This window comes from Aspergillus steynii, assembly GCF_002849105.1.
Source record: "Aspergillus steynii IBT 23096 chromosome Unknown P170scaffold_6, whole genome shotgun sequence".
Taxonomy (NCBI): domain Eukaryota; kingdom Fungi; phylum Ascomycota; class Eurotiomycetes; order Eurotiales; family Aspergillaceae; genus Aspergillus; species Aspergillus steynii.
The window spans coordinates 227,816-250,325 of record NW_020194403.1 but is presented as its reverse complement, the minus strand read 5'-3'; the positions used below and the strand labels follow the sequence as shown (position 1 = coordinate 250,325).

At 53.1% G+C, this 22,510-nt stretch overlaps 12 protein-coding genes across 12 annotated transcripts; 6 read left to right on the top strand and 6 right to left on the bottom strand.

Annotated features, from left to right (window-relative positions):
* Nucleotides 1-782: 782 nt before the first annotated feature.
* Nucleotides 783-2,218, top strand: P170DRAFT_438192 (glycerophosphodiester phosphodiesterase family protein). Its single transcript, XM_024849534.1, has one exon. It carries the CDS (start codon nucleotides 862-864, stop codon nucleotides 2,104-2,106), a length of 1,245 nt encoding a protein of 414 aa, XP_024701685.1. The 5' UTR covers nucleotides 783-861; the 3' UTR covers nucleotides 2,107-2,218.
* Nucleotides 2,219-2,611: 393 nt separating this feature from the next.
* Nucleotides 2,612-4,264, top strand: P170DRAFT_362133 (sugar porter family MFS transporter; the record flags this gene model as incomplete). The annotated part of the gene is made up of 3 exons (XM_024844512.1): nucleotides 2,612-3,096; nucleotides 3,159-3,940; nucleotides 4,014-4,264. The coding sequence occupies 3 exons, from the start codon at nucleotides 2,612-2,614 to the stop codon at nucleotides 4,262-4,264; spliced, it is 1,518 nt and encodes a 505-aa protein (XP_024701684.1).
* Nucleotides 4,265-4,373: 109 nt separating this feature from the next.
* On the bottom strand, nucleotides 4,374-5,113 carry P170DRAFT_438191 (uncharacterized protein). The gene is made up of 3 exons (XM_024849533.1): nucleotides 4,824-5,113; nucleotides 4,663-4,778; nucleotides 4,374-4,592 (listed from the first exon to the last, which is right to left on the bottom strand). Exons 1-3 carry the CDS (start codon nucleotides 4,951-4,953, stop codon nucleotides 4,485-4,487), a joined length of 354 nt encoding a protein of 117 aa, XP_024701683.1. The 5' UTR covers nucleotides 4,954-5,113; the 3' UTR covers nucleotides 4,374-4,484.
* Nucleotides 5,114-5,211: 98 nt separating this feature from the next.
* P170DRAFT_411610 (sulfotransferase family protein) lies at nucleotides 5,212-6,707 on the bottom strand. Its single transcript, XM_024846903.1, has 2 exons — nucleotides 5,609-6,707; nucleotides 5,212-5,558 (listed from the first exon to the last, which is right to left on the bottom strand). The coding sequence occupies exons 1-2, from the start codon at nucleotides 6,253-6,255 to the stop codon at nucleotides 5,330-5,332; spliced, it is 876 nt and encodes a 291-aa protein (XP_024701682.1). The 5' UTR covers nucleotides 6,256-6,707; the 3' UTR covers nucleotides 5,212-5,329.
* Nucleotides 6,708-6,742: 35 nt separating this feature from the next.
* Nucleotides 6,743-7,827, bottom strand: P170DRAFT_411609 (glycoside hydrolase family 11 protein). Its single transcript, XM_024846902.1, has 2 exons — nucleotides 7,224-7,827; nucleotides 6,743-7,166 (listed from the first exon to the last, which is right to left on the bottom strand). Exons 1-2 carry the CDS (start codon nucleotides 7,487-7,489, stop codon nucleotides 6,767-6,769), a joined length of 666 nt encoding a protein of 221 aa, XP_024701681.1. The 5' UTR covers nucleotides 7,490-7,827; the 3' UTR covers nucleotides 6,743-6,766.
* Nucleotides 7,828-8,405: 578 nt separating this feature from the next.
* On the top strand, nucleotides 8,406-9,973 carry P170DRAFT_387234 (alpha-hydroxy acid oxidase). Its single transcript, XM_024845795.1, has 3 exons — nucleotides 8,406-8,707; nucleotides 8,757-9,640; nucleotides 9,687-9,973. Exons 1-3 carry the CDS (start codon nucleotides 8,620-8,622, stop codon nucleotides 9,837-9,839), a joined length of 1,125 nt encoding a protein of 374 aa, XP_024701680.1. The 5' UTR covers nucleotides 8,406-8,619; the 3' UTR covers nucleotides 9,840-9,973.
* P170DRAFT_215285 (CRAL-TRIO domain-containing protein) lies at nucleotides 9,822-11,606 on the bottom strand. The gene is made up of 4 exons (XM_024842829.1): nucleotides 10,808-11,606; nucleotides 10,719-10,760; nucleotides 10,566-10,665; nucleotides 9,822-10,515 (listed from the first exon to the last, which is right to left on the bottom strand). The coding sequence occupies exons 1-4, from the start codon at nucleotides 11,507-11,509 to the stop codon at nucleotides 9,986-9,988; spliced, it is 1,374 nt and encodes a 457-aa protein (XP_024701679.1). The 5' UTR covers nucleotides 11,510-11,606; the 3' UTR covers nucleotides 9,822-9,985.
* A 1,326-nt stretch (nucleotides 11,607-12,932) lies between these two features.
* On the bottom strand, nucleotides 12,933-14,104 carry P170DRAFT_477256 (uncharacterized protein; the record flags this gene model as incomplete). The annotated part of the gene is made up of 2 exons (XM_024853433.1): nucleotides 12,933-13,861; nucleotides 13,951-14,104. 2 exons carry the CDS (start codon nucleotides 14,102-14,104, stop codon nucleotides 12,933-12,935), a joined length of 1,083 nt encoding a protein of 360 aa, XP_024701678.1.
* Nucleotides 14,105-14,899: 795 nt separating this feature from the next.
* On the top strand, nucleotides 14,900-16,205 carry P170DRAFT_438187 (cation diffusion facilitator family transporter). The gene has a single exon (XM_024849532.1). It carries the CDS (start codon nucleotides 14,976-14,978, stop codon nucleotides 16,104-16,106), a length of 1,131 nt encoding a protein of 376 aa, XP_024701677.1. The 5' UTR covers nucleotides 14,900-14,975; the 3' UTR covers nucleotides 16,107-16,205.
* An 883-nt stretch (nucleotides 16,206-17,088) lies between these two features.
* On the top strand, nucleotides 17,089-18,777 carry P170DRAFT_363657 (putative alpha-1,3-mannosyltransferase; the record flags this gene model as incomplete). The annotated part of the gene is made up of 2 exons (XM_024844593.1): nucleotides 17,089-18,256; nucleotides 18,311-18,777. The coding sequence occupies 2 exons, from the start codon at nucleotides 17,089-17,091 to the stop codon at nucleotides 18,775-18,777; spliced, it is 1,635 nt and encodes a 544-aa protein (XP_024701676.1).
* A 69-nt stretch (nucleotides 18,778-18,846) lies between these two features.
* On the bottom strand, nucleotides 18,847-19,605 carry P170DRAFT_361860 (DsbA family oxidoreductase; the record flags this gene model as incomplete). Its single annotated transcript, XM_024844482.1, has 3 exons — nucleotides 18,847-19,310; nucleotides 19,366-19,507; nucleotides 19,558-19,605. The coding sequence occupies 3 exons, from the start codon at nucleotides 19,603-19,605 to the stop codon at nucleotides 18,847-18,849; spliced, it is 654 nt and encodes a 217-aa protein (XP_024701675.1).
* A 359-nt stretch (nucleotides 19,606-19,964) lies between these two features.
* Nucleotides 19,965-22,122, top strand: P170DRAFT_215217 (ATP-binding protein). Its single transcript, XM_024842828.1, has 8 exons — nucleotides 19,965-20,320; nucleotides 20,371-20,586; nucleotides 20,663-20,876; nucleotides 20,923-21,033; nucleotides 21,086-21,211; nucleotides 21,256-21,429; nucleotides 21,475-21,499; nucleotides 21,548-22,122. Exons 1-8 carry the CDS (start codon nucleotides 20,201-20,203, stop codon nucleotides 22,035-22,037), a joined length of 1,476 nt encoding a protein of 491 aa, XP_024701674.1. The 5' UTR covers nucleotides 19,965-20,200; the 3' UTR covers nucleotides 22,038-22,122.
* The last annotated feature ends 388 nt before the right edge of the window (nucleotides 22,123-22,510 follow it).

Genomic DNA, 22,510 nt, shown 5'->3' with positions numbered 1-22,510 from the left:
CGCAGCATGAGTTACGAGGAACTGAAGTTGACGAGGCCACCAAGAATGTCAAAACTTCCTGCATCTTCCTGCATCACAGTTAGCTCGGTAATTATCGGAATAGATCGGTTTTGAGATCATTTATCTTCCTTTCGTTCCTCCAGGTTGCTAACCGAGAGGTCCACCGACGCCCTACCCCGTACTACCCCGTATAGCCACGTCACTTCAAATAATACTGTAGCATCAGCTCCATTAGTACACCCCGCTTGGAAGCAAGGAAACGTAATAACATTCTGTTGGAAATGCGACCTGCTTGTTCTGTAAGGAGCGCGAACTCTGCAGGTCCGAAGCGATAGACCCGATTGGGGCCGTTAGGGCTGGCCAGACACGAGGTCGAGCGATGAAGAATGACGTCGACCAGCATCTTCTCGTGAACGTAACTCGAATTGTTTATGTCGGCTCTCCTGGCAACAAACCGCGCAGGCAGCCAATTTCCGACCGGTGGAGTGTCCCTGGCAGTCCGTCAAACTCTGGATCGGCCCACAGCGTGGGGGAGCGCTTTCCGGCTATACCAATCACCATGGGAACTATCGCTCCTTTATCAATTGCTCCCCAGGCCGAGAGATCCTGCGCCCATTCCAGCAATCAGATCGCTTGCCCTCCGCATGTGAAGCCAAGACTGCCAAGGAGGCGTCGACAAGTGAGAGGAGGGCATTGCTGCACGCGTTGGTCTCCATCATGGACGGCAATCGCCGGTAACAACTATAAAACGCGTCTGTCACCCACGTTGATGTTGATCTTTTTCTCTCCTTTTTCTGCACGGGCTCATTCTTCCTCCTCTCTTTTCCATTTGATATCCCTCCTCCCTTTTCTCCCTCTGCAATGCATCTCTCTCTTCTCTTCACGGCCGGTGTCGCCGTGGCCGCTCCGTCCTTCAACCGTCGCCGTCAGGCTAGTCACAATGAATCGATCACCAACATCCAGGTCGGACCTCGTCCGTTCTACCTGATCGACGACATGGACGCAAGCCCCCTGAAGGATGAGCTGCAAGGGTGCTCCGAGAAGCGCATCACGCACGCGCCGACCTTCTCCATTTCGCATCGCGGCGGCCCCCTGCAGATCCCCGAGCATAGCCGCCAGGGGATGTTGGCTGGCGCGCGCATGGGGGCTGGCATCGTCGAGTGCGACGTCGCCTTTACCAAGGACCGCCAGCTCGTGTGTCGCCACTCTCAGTGCGATCTGCACACCACCACCAACATCCTGACCATCCCCGAGCTGGCCGCCAAATGCTCCACCCCCTTCGAGCCGGCCACCGACGACCAGCCCGCCCAGGCCCGCTGCTGCACCTCCGACATCACCCTGTCCGAGTTCAAGTCGCTCTGCGCGAAGATGGACTCCAGTAACGACTCGGCCACCACCCCCGAGGACTACCAGTACGGTGGACCCAACTGGCGCACCGAGCTCTACGACCAGTGCGCCACCCCCGTCGAGCACAACGAGTACATCGACCTGATCGACTCCCTGGGCCTGCAGTTCTCGCCCGAGCTCAAGGAGCCCCAGGTCGACATGCCTTTCCAGGGCAACTACACCCAGGAGATGTATGCCCAGCAGCTGATCGACGACTACAAGCGCAAGGGGATTCATCCGTCGCGCGTGTGGCCGCAGTCCTTCGTCGAGGACGACATCTTCTACTGGATCAAGCACGAGCCCGCCTTCGGTCGCCAGAGTATCTACCTGGACGAGCGGATCGACACCGAGGATGGATACGCCAAGGCTGTCGCGAGTCTCCCGGAATTGGCCAAGAAGGGCGTCAAGATCATGGCGCCGCCGATCTTTGCGCTGCTGAACGCCACCGACGACGGCGAGCTCGTGCCGTCCGAGTACGCGAAGGCCGCCAAGGATGCCGGTCTGGATCTTATCACTTGGTCGCTGGAGCGGACAGGTCCGTTGAAGGCTGCGGCTGAGGAGAAGGAGTATTACGTGCAGTCAATTGCGGATGCCATTAGCAAGGACGGTGACATGTATCGCATTGTCGATGCGTTGGCGCGCAAGGTTGGCGTCAGGGGGATTTTCTCGGACTGGCCGGCCACGGTGACGTACTATGCCAACTGCGTGGGTTTGGCGTAATTCTGAAGACATCTAGATGTAAATATCATGGCGAATAGTGAGTGTATAGATTAGAGGATGAAAAGGGGAGGATGTACGACTAAATGGGGATAATGAAACGAATATACGAGTACGAGTCTGCCAATCTCCGCCTTAACCTTAACAGTCCAGTGTCTAACATCTCTGTCAAAATCCCCGGATAAAGGGTCCGATCTGCATCGTGACCGAGAGAACTAAAGCTTCATCCGGGAAAGCCGAGTGTCCCACGGGGAATCCCCGCATTGTCGGGGCGATGATGGCCCGAACGATCCACTCTTCAATCGCCTCCAGGCCGCTGCATGCCGTTGCTTGTCACCGATGCCAACAACCGTCAAGATCGGCGTGTGGAGTCCTGCATCTCGGGGTAAATCTGTCACGATGCCCGGGGAAGCAACCCCAGACCCGAATATTAGAGTCTTCGGGTCCCCGGGGTAGCAGTTGAGGCTTTTCCTGTCCATTAGACTCACAGCAGAGCCGTCTCGCCACAATGCCGCTCTGGAAACATGACTTTCGAGGCCGGTCCTTGATCATCGCCATCACGCTGGCCTCGTGCCAGGCCTTTCTGCTGCTGGGTTTCGACCAGGGCGTGATGGCTGGCATCATCGGCGCCGAGAACCGCTTCGGTCGCGACTTCAACAACCCTGACGCCGACATGCAGGGGAATATCACGGCGCTGTACGATATCGGCTGCGTGGTGGGATCCATCGTGGCGTATTTCGTGGCCGAACGACTGGGTCGTCGCACGATGCTGATTGCCGGAGGATCCATCATGATCATCGGCACTGCTATCCTGGCCTCCTCGTTCACCGTCGCGCAGTTGATCGCCGGAAGAATCATCACTGGCATCGGCAACGGCATGAACTCGTCCACGGCGCCCGTGTATCAGTCGGAGTTGTCGCCCGCCTCGTATCGCGGTGCCCTGCTCACACTGCAGGGCACGGTGACTATCCTGGGCGTGGTGATTGCCTACTGGTAAGCCCCTATCATCCTATCTACAGAACCTATACCGGAACAATGTATACTAACCCCAGAAGGATGGACTACGGCACTAGCTACACCGAATCCTCCCTACAGTGGCGCTTCCCCCTCGCCTTCCAGGCCGTCTTCGCCCTCTGCCTCGTCCTGCAGGTCATCGGCCTGCCCGAGACGCCTCGCTGGCTGGCCTCGCGCGACCGATTCGAAGAAGCCCGCGAAGTCGTCGCCGCCATCGAAGATAAACCCATCCACGATCCCTCCGTCAGCACCACCATCCTCGACATCCGCACCAACCTGGAGGAAGAACACAAGGGCGGGCCCTTCCGCGTCAAGGAGCTGTTCACATGGGGCGAGAACCAGAATCTGCGCCGTCTGCTCATCATCATCTCCATCGAGCTGGGCCAGCAGTTCAGCGGCTCCAATATGATCAATTACTACGGCCCCGTCATGTTTCAGGAGACCATGGGCATGGATCGGAATCTGGCGATGATTCTCGGCGGCTGCATCCAGTGCACGTATCTTGTTGGGTCGGCTATTCCAGTCTTCCTGATGGATCGCTTCGGTCGACGCACCCTGCTGCTCATCAGTACGGTCGGGCTGTGCTTCTGTTTCGTGATGGTCTCGATTCTGCTGTCGCTGGGCCAGACGAATGCGGCGTATGGAGCCACTGCGTTTATTTTTATTTTCCAGATCTTCTATGGCTCGGGGTGGCTCTGCGTGCCGTGGTATTATCCCAGTGAGATCTGCTCCAACCGCATCCGCAGTCGCATGCAGGCGATTGCATCTGGGTGGAACTGGATGGCGGTGTTTGCGGTGGTCAAGATCACTCCGATTGCATTTGGTGAGTTTCCTTTATCCAGACTATCCTATGAGAAGTCAACAGAAGTGGGAGTGAACAATACTAACGGACACAGCCAACATCGGATGGAAAACCTTCGTCATCTTCGCTGTCCTCAACGCCGCCTTCTTCCCCATGGTGTACTTCTTCTACCCCGAGACTAAGGGCCTGGAGCTCGAGGATCTTCCCCTGCTGTTTGCCAAGGGTGGATTCACCGGTGGTGTCTACTCGTCCAAGGGAGGGCGAACGGTGCTGCCGGGTCAGCATGCGCAGGAGCGGAATGTGGATAAGAAGGTCGAGGAGGAACAGGTCGAGCGAGTAGAGTAGTCTCTTTGGTACGATTTATGGCTTATGTTGGGATATTTAATTGAAAGCGAATATTATGGGAGAATATGTAAGATAGTCCGAGTTCTTGAAGTACGTTCGTAGAAACATGTCATGTCATATCACATTGCCATTTTCAATCTGCCAGTTTCATACACATACAGTACTATCATTTCATATCAGATGATGATCAACATTCTTCCACCGAAGTAGTCGAGAACAGCTAAAGCTCGTCAATCTTGGGCTCCTCTCGATCCGGCCAGAGGATCCTCTCAATCTCGTCGCGTCTCTCGAGGGGCCGGAACTCGACGTCTCCACGGTCGGCTTTGACCTATACTTTCTCAGCCACTTCTTTATTCTTCCATGTCGCATTATCGCATAGGGAGAGGGCGATGGCATACCGAAGCCTCGCTCAGGGTCGCATGCAGCTCATCCCACGACGGGGGTGCTCCGCCGGCTTTCTTGATGATCAGGGTCGGCGACTCGTAGTCGTCGGGAAAAGTGGCCGCCACGTAGACTGCCGTGTTAGTGCGCTTTGGATGGACATGGTGAGGCTACGTACAGTCCTCGCCTTTGGTGCTGATCGGTTCAGGATGGTAGGGGCGTAGACGGGGCTGGAGGACGGTGGCAGGGCGGAGGGAGCGCAGGAGAGTGGTGGAAAGGGGTTTTGATAGAGACGGAATCATGGACATTATGATGTTTGTCTGGATGAGATATCGATTTACAGCGATATGTTGTTAGAACGAGGAGAAGTGCAGTTGATAGTAGGTCAAATATACGCAAATGTATGTTGGTCATGATGATGTCAGTCGCCATCGCCGCTTTGGTTAGAGCGACATCCCCGGATCCATGGGTCGGATGGCTTCAAAGTCTGGTCGAGGGGAATGTTTGGATTAAATGAATTTCACTTTACTTGGACTCGGGGTTTGAATGCGAAACATGAGTTCATTGGATTTCATTGGGGGTTGATGGTGTGATTTCCGACCGGCAGACGCCATCAGAGACTTCAGCAACCTCAATGTCAACTTCACCACTTCATCTACATCCATCTTGCTGTTTCTTCCTTAATTAGAAAGAAATGGAATACCCCATGAACGCTCGCACATCCAAACCGCATTCCCATCCCCATTGCCAGCCCATGGCATACAGTAACCCGGCTATGCCGACGACTGTCAATCCCACGTTGCGCCACGCCGTCTGAATCACTCGAACGACGTTATTCTGGTAGCTCTCTAGCATGTGTGCAGGCGTGTTTCCAGAGGGAAACTCCTCGTCGGGGATATCTTTCTCCAGAAATCTATCTCCAGTAAGTCCCCATCGCAAACTACCCTCACAAACCAAACTCACCGACAAATAGGCTCCCATCCATCGCCAGGCGTCCACTCAAGCAGCTGCTCGCGAGGAACCATTCCTCTGATCACCGCGTTATGCTCTTCATACACCCACTTGCCATGTCTGGCCCACGAGCCCCGGAAAAACTGCTCCTGAGCCTCCGTCACGAACCGTCGCTGCCAGTACAGATCGGCCTGGAACCAGGGCAGAACGTGCCACAGCGTGCCCGACGTGAGCGGCCTGATCACCGACCCGAAGCTGCAGTACCAGTCGTCGACGTTGCGGTGGTTCAGGATCACCTTCGCTTCCGGGTACGCCTTGATGAGCTCCGGCGCGAACAGTGCCCCCGGCTGGTCGGTGATGGCTTCGCAGTTCCCGAAGAGCGCGTCGAAGTCGCTGCGTTCGAGATCCGATGACCCCGTCACGGTGCTGGCTGTGCCCCATTTCCGGCGGCCCAGGAGCGTCCAAGGCCGCCAGAGAGTCGGCGTGCGAGTGAACATCTCGAAGCCGTGGAAGACGTGGTCGTAGCCGAGGATGCGCAGTGCTCGAGAGAGCGATTCGCTGCCGCTGCGTGAGAAGCCGAGGGCCATCACGCGCATGGGTTTGGTGCGAGTCTGTGGCTCGTAAGGCGTGTGGTAGAGCCATGATTCGAGGGTGTTCATGATGGCGGTTGCTCTCGGGTCTTGAATGAGAGGATCTTGAGACGGACGTGAGCTCCTTGCCAGTTCAATTCGATTGTCCTCATCTGTTTGCTCTGATTTTAACAAACCACCGATCGGTGGGGGTAACGCGAGCCTTGCGATTCAGATCGTGCGATTGGTGCCCACTCGCTGAGGTCTAGACTATACACAGTTAAACACGAGCAACAAGTCTCGGCGGGCATGTCATATTGGACAGGGATCGTCGACGCTGTGGACCGTTGTCGGTTCTTGACTTTTCGCTACGAAATCCCCGCCTGATTCCTCTGCTCTAGTTTCCTGTGGAACGAGAAGCTCAGGCTGATTTAACAGAATAAAAATACTAACAGTCGTCATCCTAGCACTTGAGCACCATAGTTACGAACTACTTCATAAGCCGCAATCCTGTCGGAAATATTTGATTCAAGCTCAGGGACGCGGTCCCTGTCTCAATTATAATACAAGCACATCCCCAAATAATCCGTCAGAGATCCGTTTACTGGACGGTGAGGGAAGCAGACCCGCTGCTCTGGTAACCCTCGGTGGCCAGGATCTGGTAGTTGTGCTCGCCCAGCGTGAGGCCGGACTTGGCCCAGGCGTCGAAGTGGTTCTGCACGGTGACGGTGCCGCCGGTGCGCAGGTTGTCGCGGACGGACCAGAACTGGGTGAAGCTGGCGGTGCCCTGGACCGAGGGGGCGTTCTCGCGCTGGGTCTTGTAGATCTTGTACGAGCTGCCGTCGCTGGTGACGGTGCCGATCTGCTCGGCGCCGGTCGACGGGTTGTAGTCGCCGTAGTTCTCGACGATGTAGTACTCGATCAGGGGGTTGATGGTCCAGCCGTACACGGACAGGTAGCTGTTGCCGCTGGGCGTCCAGGTGCCGCTGTAGGTGACGGCGCTGAAGAAAGGTTAGCTGGGAGGATCGTGGATACATGAAGAGATGGAGGAAGCCTACTTGGAGCTGCCGGGGTTCCAGCCCTTTCCGGCGACGAAGTTGCCGCAGTCCTTCCACTCGACGCTGTACGAGCCGCCGTTGCCGTTGGAGTAGGTCACATCGCCGCCGTTGTCGGTCCAGAAAGAATAGTAGTAGCCGTTGTCGTTGCCCGTCTGCGAGGAGGTGAGGCCGCGCTTGGCCATCTCGACGAGGGAGTGGTCACCGGGGGCGGCAAACGCGCCGGAGACGGCGGAGACGGCGAGCAGGAGAGAAGAGAAAGCGACCATGGTGAATTGTGCCCGAGAGAACGGTTCGTTGGGTTGGAACTGGAGGATTGACTGGTTCACGACTGTCCGGGAACCCGTCCTCGCTTTATATCCGGGTCTCTCCCTGCGCTCGACCCGTTATTATTGATTAAAACCCAAAACAAATTCACCACCAGCGGTTTCACGCCTCCGAAGCTCCTCCTGCATACTGCCGACTGCGTGCTCTGGGGTGCATTGCTGAAATTGGCACGGAGGCCGTGTTTCAGGTAGAGATTGACAGCCCACTTTTAGCCGTCAGTCGCGCCGACAGTGGCCAGCCAAGATCGAGGTTAAACGGCCATGTGGAGTGGCTCCTCCACTCTGGCCGGTGGTGAAGATTCCTCGGTTCTGTCTAGTTTCACTTCTCCTGGCTAAAATGCCCTCCGGTATGCTGCCCCTGAGTCGAGACTGCGAATGGTGCCACGGTTAGGCTATGTGACGCCGGATACTGCCGGACTTTTTAGCCTCGACTGGCGTGGGTGATTGGATTATGCTAAATATGGACAGGAGAGGCCCAGAAAGCTTGATGAGAAACGTCTCAGCCAAGGTTTGCCATTATCCGGGATCGACTTTCCTGTCAAGTGTCACCGGCGCGAGATCTGACTTGTAACAGTCGAGGTTCCGTCGCATGCAGCCATGTTTGATTTTGGCCGGAGATTGTCGATCGCGACCGAGCCTGAAGGTCAGAATTCGGGTGGAATCAGAAATCACGGAGATGTTTCTTAGGACGCCATGTTTGCTATGATACTGCGTACTCGTATACTAGCAAGTATGAAAGCCGGATACTCGATATTGCAGAGCCACCGGACTAAAAATAGATCATGTGGCGCTCAAGGGGATAAACGTACGGAGTAGTATCTCCGGAAGACCCAGTGGATTAAATAAATGCCATTCCACCCTGATAGTTGCAAAAGTGTCTTAACAAAACCAACGGAGTGCAGAATACAGCCTCAACGCAGAGAATGAACTGGTCGTGAATGCCAGCGAAGACGTGCATAAACTCGGCTAACGGAGCCACATCGGAGAATGGAAATGGCGGGGTAGAAATACCAATTCAATTAGAGAGACGACATGAATATGCACTCTCAATCACCCACTGAACATCACCCACCATGGCTACAAACCTCAAGGCCGAGATGATGCTTTGCATCGACGACATCAAATCCGCCGCGACGGCCAAATTGCCCTTCATCGTGCGAGGTCCGTTGCTTCTTCCACTTTCCCGACAGACGACGCTGATTCAATCTAGAATTCTACAGCTCCGGATCCACGCAGCAAGTCACCGTGTCCGAGAACTCATCGGCCTATAATAAATACCGTCTCCGGCCTCGCGTCCTCGTCGACGTCTCTGGTCTGGATATCTCCACCACGGTGTTTGGTCAACGCATCGCCTTTCCCCTCGGTCTCTCGCCGACCGGCATCCAAGCCATGGCTCACCCCGATGGCGAACTGGCCACCAGTCGCGCCTGCGCTCGTAGAAACGTCCCCATGGGCGTATCCTCGTTTGCCAATCACTCCGTCGAGGAGATCACGCAGGCAGGTCAGGCCATTGGTCCGGCCATTCATGTCATGCAGGTCTATACGATGCGAGACCGCGCGAAGCAGGAACGCATCATCCGACGCGCAGAAGCGGCGGGCTGCAAGGCGATTTTCTTAACGGCCGATAGTCCGGTGTTGGGGGTGCGCTATACAGAGGTGAAGCATGATTTCCGCACGCCGGCGGGATTGTCGTTTCCGATGATCGAGTGGGATTCGGAGACGATTCAGAACCAGACGCATGATGCGGGATTCGTGGCGTTTAACTCAGATGCGCATTCTTGGGCCAAGGAGATTCCCTGGTTGAGGTCGATTACGAAGATGCAGATCTGGATTAAAGGCGTCTTGACGGCAGAGGATGTTCTTCTGGCGAAACAATTTGGCTGTGATGGTGTCGTCGTGAGCAATCACGGCGGTAGACAGTTGGACGGCACTCCAGCGACCCTCGATGCGTTGCCAGAATGTGTTAAGGCTGCTGGTGGCCAGATCAGGGTGCATATCGACGGTGGCATTCGGACTGGCAGCGACATCTTCAAGGCATTGGCGTTGGGGGCCGAATGCTGTTGGATTGGAAGGCCTACGCTGTGGGGGTTGGCGGTATGTCAATCACTCTGACTGGGAAGACTTCGCTAACGGGATTTAGTATGATGGAGAGAAGGGAGTGTCTCGGGTGTTGGATATTCTCTACGACGAGTTTAAGCGCTGCATGCAGTTGACTGGATGTCGCACTCTGGCCGATGTTTCGACGGCCTCCATCGGCGTGCTGAGATCGGACGGACCGCTGGCTCGTCTTTAGGATATATTCATGCCCCAGGAGCTTGGATAGAAATCGACATTAGACTCATTGCAATCAAGGTATTAGAACGTGAAAGATAACAAAAACTCCATTCACCGACACTATGTAGGTAGATCCTGGTATAAATTGTAACGAAAAACAGGATATCAAACGTTCACCACCTTCACCTGAGTCCTCTCTACATGCTCCACCTCCAGCGCCTTCGCCAGTTCAGCATCCGTCAAGCTGTCGGGGCTGGGATAAAAATCGATCCTGCCTCCCTGTCGGATGACACCGGTGCGGTCCAGACAGTTGCGACCTCGCACATACGGATCCAACCGCCAGTAGTTCAGTCGCAAGTCCTCGGCCACGTCGGCCCTCCGAGCCTTGACTTCACTCTCCTGTTGCTTGTTGTTCGCCTTGGCTGCGTCGATCCACTCGCCGGTGACGCGCAGCAGATCGTCGCCGATGCGCTGACGCTCCGCCGTGAGTACATCGCGCGTTTCCGTGTCGGCCATCTTGGCGTTTTCGCCTTCGACGGGCTCGACGTATTCGTAGTCCCATTGTTCCTTTCCTTTGAGCTCCTTGACGATCTGGTCCGGGGCAATGTATTTCTCCAGGTCGGCGACGGAGTTGGTGAAGTGGATCTTGGAGACAATGACGGGGTCCATCCAGGCCTTGATGATGCGCCAGATTCCTAGTCCATGTCAGATTACTTTTCTGGTTGGAGGTGTGCATGTTTCGTACCTGAGAAGACCCACGGGGCGTTGTGGATGAGCATGGTGCCCAGTGATTCGGGGTAGTTGTTCTGGAAACAGTCGATGAGGAACTTGACGGGGGCATATTCCTAACAAACGATGAGTCAATAGATACTTAGGTTGAGAGACGACGGCGACTAACCATGTTGGAGAGTGAGAATCCCGTCAAATCGAACACGATAGTCTAGACAGATTAGCCAACGCAAGGCACGAAGTGACGATAGCACATACCACGTTCTCCATCGGCGGCACCAACAGCAATCGCGCCGTCTCGATAACATGCAGAATGTACCGGTTGATCACCTCCTCACTCTGCTCCGCAGGCTTATGCAGTCGAGCCTTGACAACGCCAATGGGGCGACCGACCCGGTCGACACCGTGGAAGTATGCCTTACCGCAGCGCATCTGCGCTAGGAACGAGCTGCCGGCCTTCGCAACCTGCGGGTCGGCCTTGTTCTGCGAGTCCTTGAGCGCATCCAGCTCCGAATTGGCAATCACCTTGTCGTCGACGTGCTGGTCCTTGATACGCCACACCAGGGCGTGCAGCATCATCACGAACGCCTTGTTCACGTCCCACTTGCGGGCCCGCAGGAACCGCAGCATCAACGCGTCCGGGTGGTCATGCTTCGCCGTGCTCAGGAGACTCAGACGGAGCTCGTCGATGGAGGTGTTGGCCAGGGCGTCGCGAACCGACTTCAGCTCCGCTCCCTGGATGCCGACATCCTGCAGGGTCTGGGCGAATTCGGTGGTGTAGGCTGAGTTCGGGTTGGCGGAGGCGGCGGTCTCCGTGCGAGCCAGCGAGGTTTGTTCATGCGAGCCCTGAGCCCCAGCGTTGTGCAGCTTCAGCACGATGGACCAGAGCTGGCGCAGACGGGACTCCTGGTCCGATGTCAGGTTTCCCAGGAAGCCCTGGGCGACGGTAGTGGTGGTCATGATGTTGACAGAGAGGTCAGGGAATAGTGTACAGAGGAATCTGATTCAAAAAGCCTTCATCGGTCTGGCAGGGTCGTATTTAACATCAAAAGACAGAGCCAGCCCCTCGTCGATCGTCTTGCATATGAAACCCCTTTTTCGTCTTCTTATTTCCCCGCAAAGACGATCGACAAACCTCGGATCTCGACACATTCATGGGATTTAGGATCAGTGCATTTGGCCCATGGCGATTGGTCGGTTCCAGGCCCATTTATCAGACAGGCCTTGGTCCTTGCGCTGACGGTGGAGACTCGGCGTGCTTTTTCCACCATTTATTGGGTCATCGCAGCCAAAGTTTGGTCCGAGCCCGTTCTCTAACAGGGGGGTTCTCGCTACGCCCAGTAGCAGGTCTGATGAATATTGGGCTTTTTCGACGCGATGGGCGTCCCATCGACATCTTGCATGCATGCCACTGTTCATCAGACACACTTGCTAGGGATGCTCATTTCCCCTTGCCCTCACCGAGATAAATCCGTAGCATGTGCAATGTCTAGGTTTCATGTCATCCCAAGACATGCAGTCCCTCATGTAGGTGCTCTCACTCTATCTAAAGCGGTGCGTCTGTGCCCCTGTGCCCTACTACTCCGTATTCTCCCCAGACTTTCGAGTCAGAATTGGCTACTCAGCCGGCAGTGGTCACTGGACTCGGGGCTGTCGCGTGGAGGGTGGTTCTCGGGGATATAATTAGATTGCCTCGGTCAGGTTTTATCTGCCGACGCTTTTTGAGGCACGATCAGCGGGATCTGCCTGCCCCTCGAGCGTGGGGATGCAGCAATATCAGGCTTTCAGAACCTCAGAAGTCGGAATTCAGGGGTCTCGCCGGCCTGAGGATCCCCATCGCAACGCCTTCCTGATTTGGAAATGGGCTAGCTATCCCGGGTATAGTGTGTGTTTAGATGACATCATCGAGGTATCCCTTTGGCGACGCCGGATGGACTTCCATCCCACTTCTTCTGGTCTTGGAGATAGAAGCCGAGGAAGGTGGTAGAGATTGTGGGAATTATTTGTCTGAACACGAGTGTGGGAAGAAATATCTCGCCCCCCGCATACTACACGGAGTATCTCCATATGGCTAGGACTGACAGTCAGTTCAACTATTTCGGGACATCGCGCTAGAATGGCACTATTCACTGTCAACCTGTCAGGGAGAAGGCTAACACGGCCAATCATATTAGAAGTGCTTGATTTGTCCAAAGGTCGTCATGCACTCGCATCGGATTGATGTAACCAAGCAACCGAGGATGTCACGGCAGTCGAAACCATAGAGTTAGCATGAAGTGATGAATCAAAAGTGTAATTAGATTTCAGTCTAACCGTTCAGAAGTCCAACGTAGATAGAACTTAAAGGTAAGAGCAAGAGGCGACGATCCGACGGAAAATCCTTTCAAATGGAATGACGAATAATCTCGTCCTGGGCGTTAGAACCCGTGTATGGACCCAGCATACCCGATGCCCGCCACATTAATGCTCGAGTTTCAAAGTATGAGGGTATTTCCATCCATTCGAGTTTATCCTCAAGCGACATAGAATCCCAGTTTTCTGGTAGTCTTTCCTCGGCGTCTTGTGGCGGGACAATAATTTTGCATGACCCGTCAGCTAAAATCTCCACAAGGGGATCCTTGGGTTTGTTTTCGGATGCTTTGGGCGGGCATTCTCTATTAGGCTGCTGAGGTGGATTGGTCTTTGGAGCACTGGAGGCTTCCTGCGAAGGTCCGGGCCCAATGGGTCGAAAGATACGAGCGGCTGTCGTCTGGTCCAGCAGCTTTCCATCGCGAAGCTCCTGCACAAAGAGTGTTTCCGGAACCGTCCCTTCTTCACAGTATAGCTCCAGCATGTTTCTTGCCCGCTGAGCCAACTCGTCTCTATCCCGTGTCCAAGACAGCAGCTCTTCCCTTTCGCTTCCGTGCACATGTCTTTTCCCAAACTGGTGATGACAAGCCCCTCGACGGATAAAGTCTCCCCAATTGTTTGAAAGGCGAAAGTTCAGTCTATCGTTGTGTCTTTTCAACTCATCGCCCTCATCAGTGCCCCAAAATGTGGTCACGAATGTCAAGCGTCGAAAGAAGAACTGCCCACAAAGCGCCTCGAGCCAACTGCAAAGCTTTTTCTCAAATAACCCATGTCGAATATCCCAGTTGCTGACAAGGAACCACACTCCAACAATTTCGAGATGGTCTCGAATATCTTCAATCAATTCCATAATCTTCCGGGCTATTTCCCACGCGTTGTCCGGGCCATCGAACCCTGGAGTGTCGATTATGAAGCGCTCCGTTTGGTTGATCACAACGCTAGCGATCTGACATTCGGTGGTTCCTGGCTCAAAATATTCATATTAGGTACCTGAATCTTTGTGCATCATGTCGTTGAAAGCTTGCCTGCGGTAGTATCGTGTCCAACAAGACCTGCTGCGCCTGTAGCAAGCTCTGCGATTGAAGACTTTCCAGCTCCAGTTTTGCCGAGTACGAGCACGCCCTTCGCTCTGGTTGTCGTATGACTCTTGATTCGTGCTAGGCATTCTTCTGTTCTTTTGGCGTTGTGATCCTCTTCAGAGATCATGTTGACAAAGGTTAGTCTCGCCCACTGCGCACTGAATTAGTTGGACGTTATAGATGGGCTTTTTCTTTCTGTTCTCCTGTGATAGAACAAGTAAAATAGTACATCAGACCCTTGATGGCCATGTGAACCTGTCGTCGGTCAAGGGATATATATAGGTAAAAAACGGTGTTTACTATCATGGATCGAGGCGTCATGGAACCGCATCCCGGGCATAGCTTGTTCAGCTGGCGCAGCAAATCAATATCAATTGCACCGAACTGAGTCTGTCAGAATGCGTTAATTGCGAGTTAAAGTTTGGTTAGAGGCCTTTCTAGGCCGAGCTAGATGTTTGTGGTCTTCTCAAGTGTTGGCACGTGAGCATGCGACTTCTCACATGAAGTTGAATTCCTTCGCCCAAACCACTCAGAGAAGGACCCCGAACTACTTGAGTCTTCAAATCATGAAGTGAAAAATATCACTGCTGGATCTATTGGCTTTTCATGCGGCATCAAGCCTGTACTAGGTCTATATGATATGATCTATATCGCCGTCGTGATATAGGCCCTTCGAAAGGCCGCTTCTTTTTTGAGATGCCGAGAGTTCATGGGTAGAGAGGCGCCAATAAAACTTCATGACAAGGATCCGTTCAATTCGTGCCAGAGAACAACAACATGATTTGCTGCGAGATGGCAGTCGGCAGAAACAAGCCAAGCACTGCCGATGGCCAAGAAAGGCGCAGCATTTCTCGTGGGGCGGTGATAAGCAGGATAAAGATGCTCCTCAGTGGTCATACTTGAATTTTCGTTCTTTTCCTCTCTTCCCTCTCTTCTTGCCCTTATCTCCTTTACTGCTTCATTCACAGAGGGAGGGAATTCATTCCATCTCAGTTGAAATGTCTTCCGATCTTGAGAACCCCCCGGCCGTGGCATCCGCTGCCGATCCCCTGAACCTCTCCAGCAAATTCAAGCGCTCGTCAGATATTCCGGCTGCGGCCAACAGCTCACGAAAACGCATTACGGCTTCCATGAAAAGCAAATCGAAAGTCGCCGACTTTTACACACAGCAAAACGAGCACATCGAGCGACTCCTCAAGCCCGTACACGACCATGTCCGAGAGTCCCGGGACAACGAAGCCTCCAATCAACTGCAATATCAAATCGCGGTGTATGGTTCCTTCGTGTGCAACATCTTTCTGTCTGGCCTACAGCTTTACGGCGCCATTTCCTCCGGATCGCTGTCGCTCTTCACCACCATGGCGGACTCCATCTTCGACCCCATGTCTAATATCACTCTAATCCTATGCAACCGCGAGGCAAAGAAGGGATATACGCATCGATTTCCAGTAGGCAAGTCGCGAGTCGAGACGGCCGGCAATATCTTCTTCTCTTTCATCATGATGGCTGTCTCCTTAATCTTGATTGCCTTTTCATGTCAGCAGCTGGCGCAGGGCGGAGAGGCGGATTTTCACCTGCCATCGGTGATTGCCGTGACCGTCGCTTTTGCAGTCAAATTGGGCCTATTTCTCTACTGCTGGGCCTTGCGGAATACCTATTCCCAGGTTCGCATTCTTTGGGAGGATCACCGCAACGACCTCTTCATCAATGGGTTCGGTATTCTGACCTCGGTCGGTGGTTCCAAACTCAAATGGTGGATTGATCCCATGGGCGCCGTTATTCTCTCATGCTTGATTCTGGGCCTCTGGCTGCATACCTCGATCGGCGAGTTTAAGCTGCTGATCGGAGTGTCTGCAGACGCTGGCATGCTGAACCAAATCACGTACATCGCCATGACCCATAGCGACTCGGTTGAGGCGGTTGATACCGTACGCGCATATCATTCGGGGCCGCAGTTGATTGTAGAGGTTGATATTGTCATGAATGCCAATCTGCCACTGCATGTCTGCCATGACGTGGCGGAGGATCTGCAGGAGAAGCTGGAGAGTCTCCCAAATGTTGAGCGGGCGTTCGTGCACATTGATTATGAGGTGACGCATCGACCAGAACATATGAAAAAGTTTATTTAGTGTAGAGAAGATATTACTAGACCAGGGAACATATAGATTCATGAAGCATTATCAAAGATTATTGGAGCCATAGTCCAAGGGACTTAAACCCAATCTCGCTTTAGCAGTAAGGGTTGGGCCTGAAAGTAGCATAGAGTGCTTCTGTCTCACTAATGGCTGAAAGCAGATAGAAAATTCTCTCAGATCTGAAGAGAAAAGTCCTCTTGTCCCTAGGCAGTTAGGTCCGGTTACTTCTGCAGGGCCGACTCAGGGCTAGAAGCAATATCCCCTAGGCTAGGAACGCAGAAATGTCCTGACTCCATCAAGCTAGTTCATGCCTTCAAGTGCCTCTCCGCAATCAATTGAGAGGGATCGTTTAGCCTGTAGACCGAAGACCCGACGGGGTTCAGCCACCGCGAGATCCCTGCGGACTGTCGCAAATCAGTTGCCGCCAATGCCCGGCTACAATTTCCCCGTTCGAGTCTTCAGCGCACCCCTTACTTTGGGCTGTAATTAATAAGAGCAGATATTACTCGAATGAGGGGTTTGCAGTCCCTTCTGGCGGGCTTGGCTTCGCTCTCTTCTCTGGAGAATGTCCGGAATCACACCGTGGCCGGTCTTCCGCGGGTCTTCACGTCCATCGTGATCATGCTGCCGTATTGTGGCGTTTTGCGACCCTCCATTCCATTTCTATAAGGGTGTTCCTTTGCCACGACATGTTGCGACGTGGTACCCCCGACCGTGCGTGCCATATGGGACCCCTTACGCTGTCCCCATCTTATTGCAAAAAGCGATAGCCCCGATGGATGGCATGGCCCACTTCCGCAGCAGGCGCAAAAGGCGAAATACGGTGATTAGAATTCTTCTCTTCGCCTTCGGCTGTGCGCTCTGGTATCATGCCGTCGTCGGTTGGTCCGGTGCGTTTCTGGCTGAGGATACTGCCCAGACTGACGGTCTGCCCTCGAGAAATGATACCTTGGCTGGGAAGCATGAGCATGGCTGGATGGCTGTCAATTTGACGGGTCGCCCATCAGCATCGGCCGAGGACAATCGCGATATCCCCAGGGTAGACGCTGTTCTTACAGAGGAACGAAATTCTCAGGTGTCGTTGCAGCGTCCGTCAAGGTCGAATGCCAGTCAAACGAGGCAAAGGAATAAACCTGATTCCGAATCAGTCGACTTTCAGGCTACCCTCCGTCGCGTTCTTGAATTACTGCCCGATGAGTTGCGTATTCGAGACTTGCTAAGGCCTCTTCAGGGCTTTGGCGAAGAACGAATCCTGGAACTCGGTCTGCGAACACGCTCATTCAAGTCGCTTCTAGAGCCATGGAAAGCCCTTCATCTGATATCCCGAGACGAGCAGCATTATGTGCGCGATAATGTCATCCAATATCTGCGAAAACACCCGGAGATCATCGACAGTCTCGACCTTCCTCTGTCCCAGGTTATCCGGTCCTACGAGGCATATCGCTCTTTAATCACCGGCCTCTCGTCTCTATTATTTCCCTGGACGGCCCCCTACTACTCCGACCATATGACTCTGCACGCACAGCTCTATGGCGGCAGTCGTGGAATCGTCTTCACGGCAGGGGACCATCACGCTCCATTCCTGATGACTTCCATCCCAGCCCTCCGACAGCTCGGATGCAACCTCCCGATCGAAATCATGTATCTCGGGGATTCGGATCTCAGCGAAGACACTCGCGCACTGCTTGAATCTCTCCCGAATGTCGTCGCCAGAGATCTCCATCAGATGGTGAACGACGCCGGTTGGACATTGACCGGGTGGGCGGGAAAGCCATTTGCCATTCTTCTTTCGAGTTTCCGCGAGGCGATTTTCATCGATGCGGACTCGCTGTTTTTCCAGAATCCTGAGGTCTTGTTCCGTGATCCCTCGTATGTAGACACTGGTGCTCTGTTTTTCAAGGATCGCTTGATGATGCCGGAGTCCAAGAAGCATTGGTTGCAGCGGATCCTGCCTCGGCCAATCTCGAAGCATGTTACTCAGAGTCGATTCTGGACCGGAGAGAGCGGCCACATGCAGGAGTCGGGGGTTGTGGTCGTTGATAAGTGGAAGCATTTTGTGTCGCTTTTGCTGGTGACCAGGTTGAATGGGCCGGATCGAGATTCTAGCCCTGTTTATGGTCGAGGTGTTTACGACATGGTTTATGGTATGTCTGATCTTGGTCCAATCTCTCTTATGCCCTGCTAACACTGGTGAACAGGCGACAAGGAAACCTTTTGGCTGGGCTGGGAACTCGCCGGCGACACAGAATATGAATTCCACGACGGGCATGCCGGCATCATGGGAAGCATCGAACCACCTTCACCATCTGCGACAGTCAATTCCACCGACGACAGTCCCCCGTCCAACTACACCATCTGCGGTCCTCAGCTTCTACACTTCGATCGCCGCGGCAAACCTCTCTGGTTCAATGGCTGGCTGGCGTCTAATAAGTTTGCGGACTGGGAACACCAGCAACCTAGTAACTTCTCTGCATATCTGCATGAACCGCGTACGATGCGCGACCCTGGGGCCTGGCAGTTGCATGGGGATAACATTTGCTGTTTGACGTCGGAGCATGTGTTTGAATTTAGTAGGGGCGAGGCCGATGCGCTGGAGATGATGGTTGACTTTGGTAGAAGGGCCGGGGCGCTGGGGAGACTGGATGGGATGAACAGTTCGATATGAGCTTTTTTCGTACAATTTCCTATACCCATATGATTGATGATATTCCATTTTCATGGCTGTAGATTCGATCTACTTTCCCTCTCTCGCGGCGATAAAAGCCTGGAACAATTCCTCCATGTCCTCAGCTCCCTGCAGATGCTGCGTCTCGCCAATTATGAAATGAGGCACCCCGACAATCCCAGACTCCTTGATTTGCTTCGTCTCTTCTTCTGTCTCTTTCATGCCCTCGTCACTTGCCAGCCATCCCTTTACTCTCTCCTCCGGAATCCCAGCTTGCACGGCCGCTTCCACCAGGACTTCCGGTCGACTGATATCAGCCTCCTTTTCGAATTGATACTGAAACAACTTTTCGGATAATTGACACTGCAGCTCACTGCTCTCTTTGCGAGCTAGATAGAGCAGTTGGTGTGCCCTGCGTGTACTTCCGATCCATCCGCCAAATTTAAAGTCGATTCCGGCGCTGGTGCCGACTCGCTTCAGGCGCATTTGGGCGCCGTGAACCATCTCGGGGCTCATACGACGGAGCATACGATCTGAGAACATTGGTCAGATCTATTATGTCAAGTGCGTCAGTTACGATAGGAATACCTTGCACTAATTCACTCCCCCGGGGAACCTGGTCGATGAAGTAGGGCTTCCAAGTTATGTCGAATACATCTTTCGACCCGCCAGGATATGTCTTTTGGTACAGTTGAATGGCTCTCTGGAGATTTCGATAGCCAATGAAACACTTCATTTGTCAGTGTTGGTCGGTTGGTAAAGGAGCGAGGATGTGCATACCCAGGGACAGATCGCGTCGGAGATAATGTCGATTTTGATGACAGCCATGGCAGCGCGAGTTCTTTTTCGGATTATCTGCTGAAAGTATTCTCTGACATGAGGCATGGTGATGTGATTAAATAGTATCTGGCGAAGGGGATAAGATCAACACGGCAGCCTGAGGCTGTGGATTCCTGACGCGTTGCATTGCTTCTATTGAGTTCGAAATCATAGATTTTGCTACAATTAAGAGACCACGCTAGACTCAGCTGCTGCTGACGTTTCATTTGTAATCCGTTCTTTTCTTTTTGCGCCTCTTTTGGTTACCGCGAGGCTGCAGAATTCCTCCGGATTACGACGCACCTCCGGGAATACTCCAGGCTGCACAGATAGAAGCTATAATTCTTTAGATTATGTCGACTTTATCAGTTAATCAGATGTCCAGCTCCAAAAATATAATCAAATCCTGAAATGCGTCAATCCATTCGTATTAAGCGCCAGGTAGCCCCTGCCAAGCAGATTGGGGGCGAAATGTGTCACCTGCGATGATTCTCTCGTCGTCCTCACAAGTTGGAGGCCCTTCCAGAAATTATATTGAACTTGAGGATCGCAGCAATTTTGAATGCTGATTGATGATAATTAATCCCTATTTAGCTCGGCAACGATGTCCTCCAATGCCCCAGTAGCGGTAGACCCTTGGACCGAAGCCTTCAACATTCTTGATCCAGAAGATCAGAAGCGCCTGAATCAACCCGATACGAGCCTCCTGGATGTCCTTGAATCCGCAAGTCTCTGCCATTTCCAACATCGCTTTTTCGGAACTGACGGCCTCAGATAAAAATTGACACCGACTCTCGCAAAGAGATCTGCCGCGAGAAGGGGTGGAAGGTCGGCGAGAATAAAAACGGCGAGAAAGTCACCTTGCGCCATGTGTTGGAGAAAGTCTCCGTCTGGGTAAAGGAGACCATCAAGGTTGTTGATGTCGTGGTTTCGATGGATAAGAGTGGCCAGGCGGCTTTGCCGTGGGCTGCTGTGAAGTTTTTGATCTCGGTGATTTTACTTCCCTTTTCCTATTTATGATGCAAGGTTTATAGTTGAAGATGATGTGCTAAATCGTACGGCCTAGATCGGAACAAATGACATCGCTTTGTTCACTAACATCGCAGAAGCGGTGGAGACTATTGCCCGGCTTATCGCGCGATATACAGTCTTTGAAAAGCTGTATCTCCATGAAGACTGCGAGTCCATGCTCAAGCTTCGCGAGTCACTTCGAGAGCTGTATGCTGCGATTCTACGTTATCTCTCCAAAGCAAAGGACTATTTCACTGGGAACTGTTTGAGTATGTGTTTCTCTGACCTATCGACATACGCTGACCCACAACGCAGAGCGATTCGGCCGAGGACTGTTGGATATGCTGCGTAAGGAATACGATGAGTTGTGGGCCAAGATTAATGAGACGGAAGTGGAAAGATGGGCAAAACTAGTCGATGCCGAGTGTAAGCTTTGCCGTTCCTTTTGCGACTCGAATCTGACTAGTGATGTGCAAAGTAAATCGGAAAACTGCCAAACAGGCGGGCGAGCAGCACGAGCAGTTGAAAACTATTCTGCATAACATGGAACAGCCTATAATGCATGTTTCGCACCAGCTTGCTGCTATCCAGGATAAGCTCGACAGTTCGTGTCCCTTCTGACACTTGGAACAAGGCTGATATTCCTAGGCGACGAGCGCATGGAAGTGTTTCACTGGATCTCCAGGATCGAGTATAAGAAGCATCACGAAGAACTTTCGAAAGGTGTTTTGCCTGGCTCCGGGGCATGGTTGCTTCGTAGTCCCGAGTATATTCAATGGGGGCAATCGAGTGTGTCTTCGATTCTTTGGCTGCATGGCATACGTAAGTGACCGTTCTCATGCAGGGAGATGTTGCTGACTCGTACAGCCGGTTCTGGAAAGACGAAGCTAGTGTAAGTACTGGTGCTTAGATAAAGTGATTTTTTGACTAATTTTCGCAGTTCGGCGGTCATAAACAATATCCAGCAGCATTCTACCTCACCCGTCGCTTACTTCTACTGTAATAGAAGTAATGCAGAGGGTGAACGGTCCATACCCCGGGAGATAATTCGGGCTATTCTAAGGCAGCTGGCGAGCAGCGATCCCGATGTTCCCATCAAGGAACCGGTGGTTAGGGAATATGAATCCCGGAAGGAGCAGGCTCAGAAGGATGGATCAAGTCTGAGGGAGCTGACGATCGAAGACTGCACCAAGCTTATTCGAGAAATCACCAGATCCAACCCCGCCACTATCATCATCGACGCTTTAGATGAGTGTGATCAGTTCACTTGTCATGAACTTCTGGACGCTCTCCATGATATAGTAGCCGGGTCTGAAGAAGTGGTCAAGATTTTTGTCTCTAGCCGTGATGACGTTGATGTCATAGTGAGTCCCACCGTCAGCAGTGAGGACTACTGCCACAATCTGACTTGTCCCAGGGCCAAAGTCTAGAGAACTGCGCACATATTCCAATCAGCCCCAGCCAGAACGGCGGCGACATTCGCCGGTTTATCGATTCAGAGCTGGATCGGTTGATTAAAAAACGGCTTCTGCTTGGAGGCCGAATTTCAAGAGATCTCCGAAAGAAGATAGCCAAGGTCCTGAATAAAGGAGCACAAGGAATGTTCCGTTGGGTGGCATTGTCGCTAGAGCTTTTGCAACGCCAGAAGTTTGAGCCAGACTTTAGAAACGTCCTCGGCCGTCTCCCACCGGCGTTGTCTGGGTTATATGATGAGATTTACAAAACCATTGAGAGTTCCGGGGTCCACGGGCGGAGAACTGCCGTGATGGCTTTGCAGTGGCTCCTCTGTGCCCAACGGTTGCTGTCCGTTAGTGAGCTGTTAGCCGCAATATCAATTGGTTTCCAGGAAGCATCGGATGAGTCCTCCAGCTCGATGCCATACTTGAGTCAAGATGATGACTCG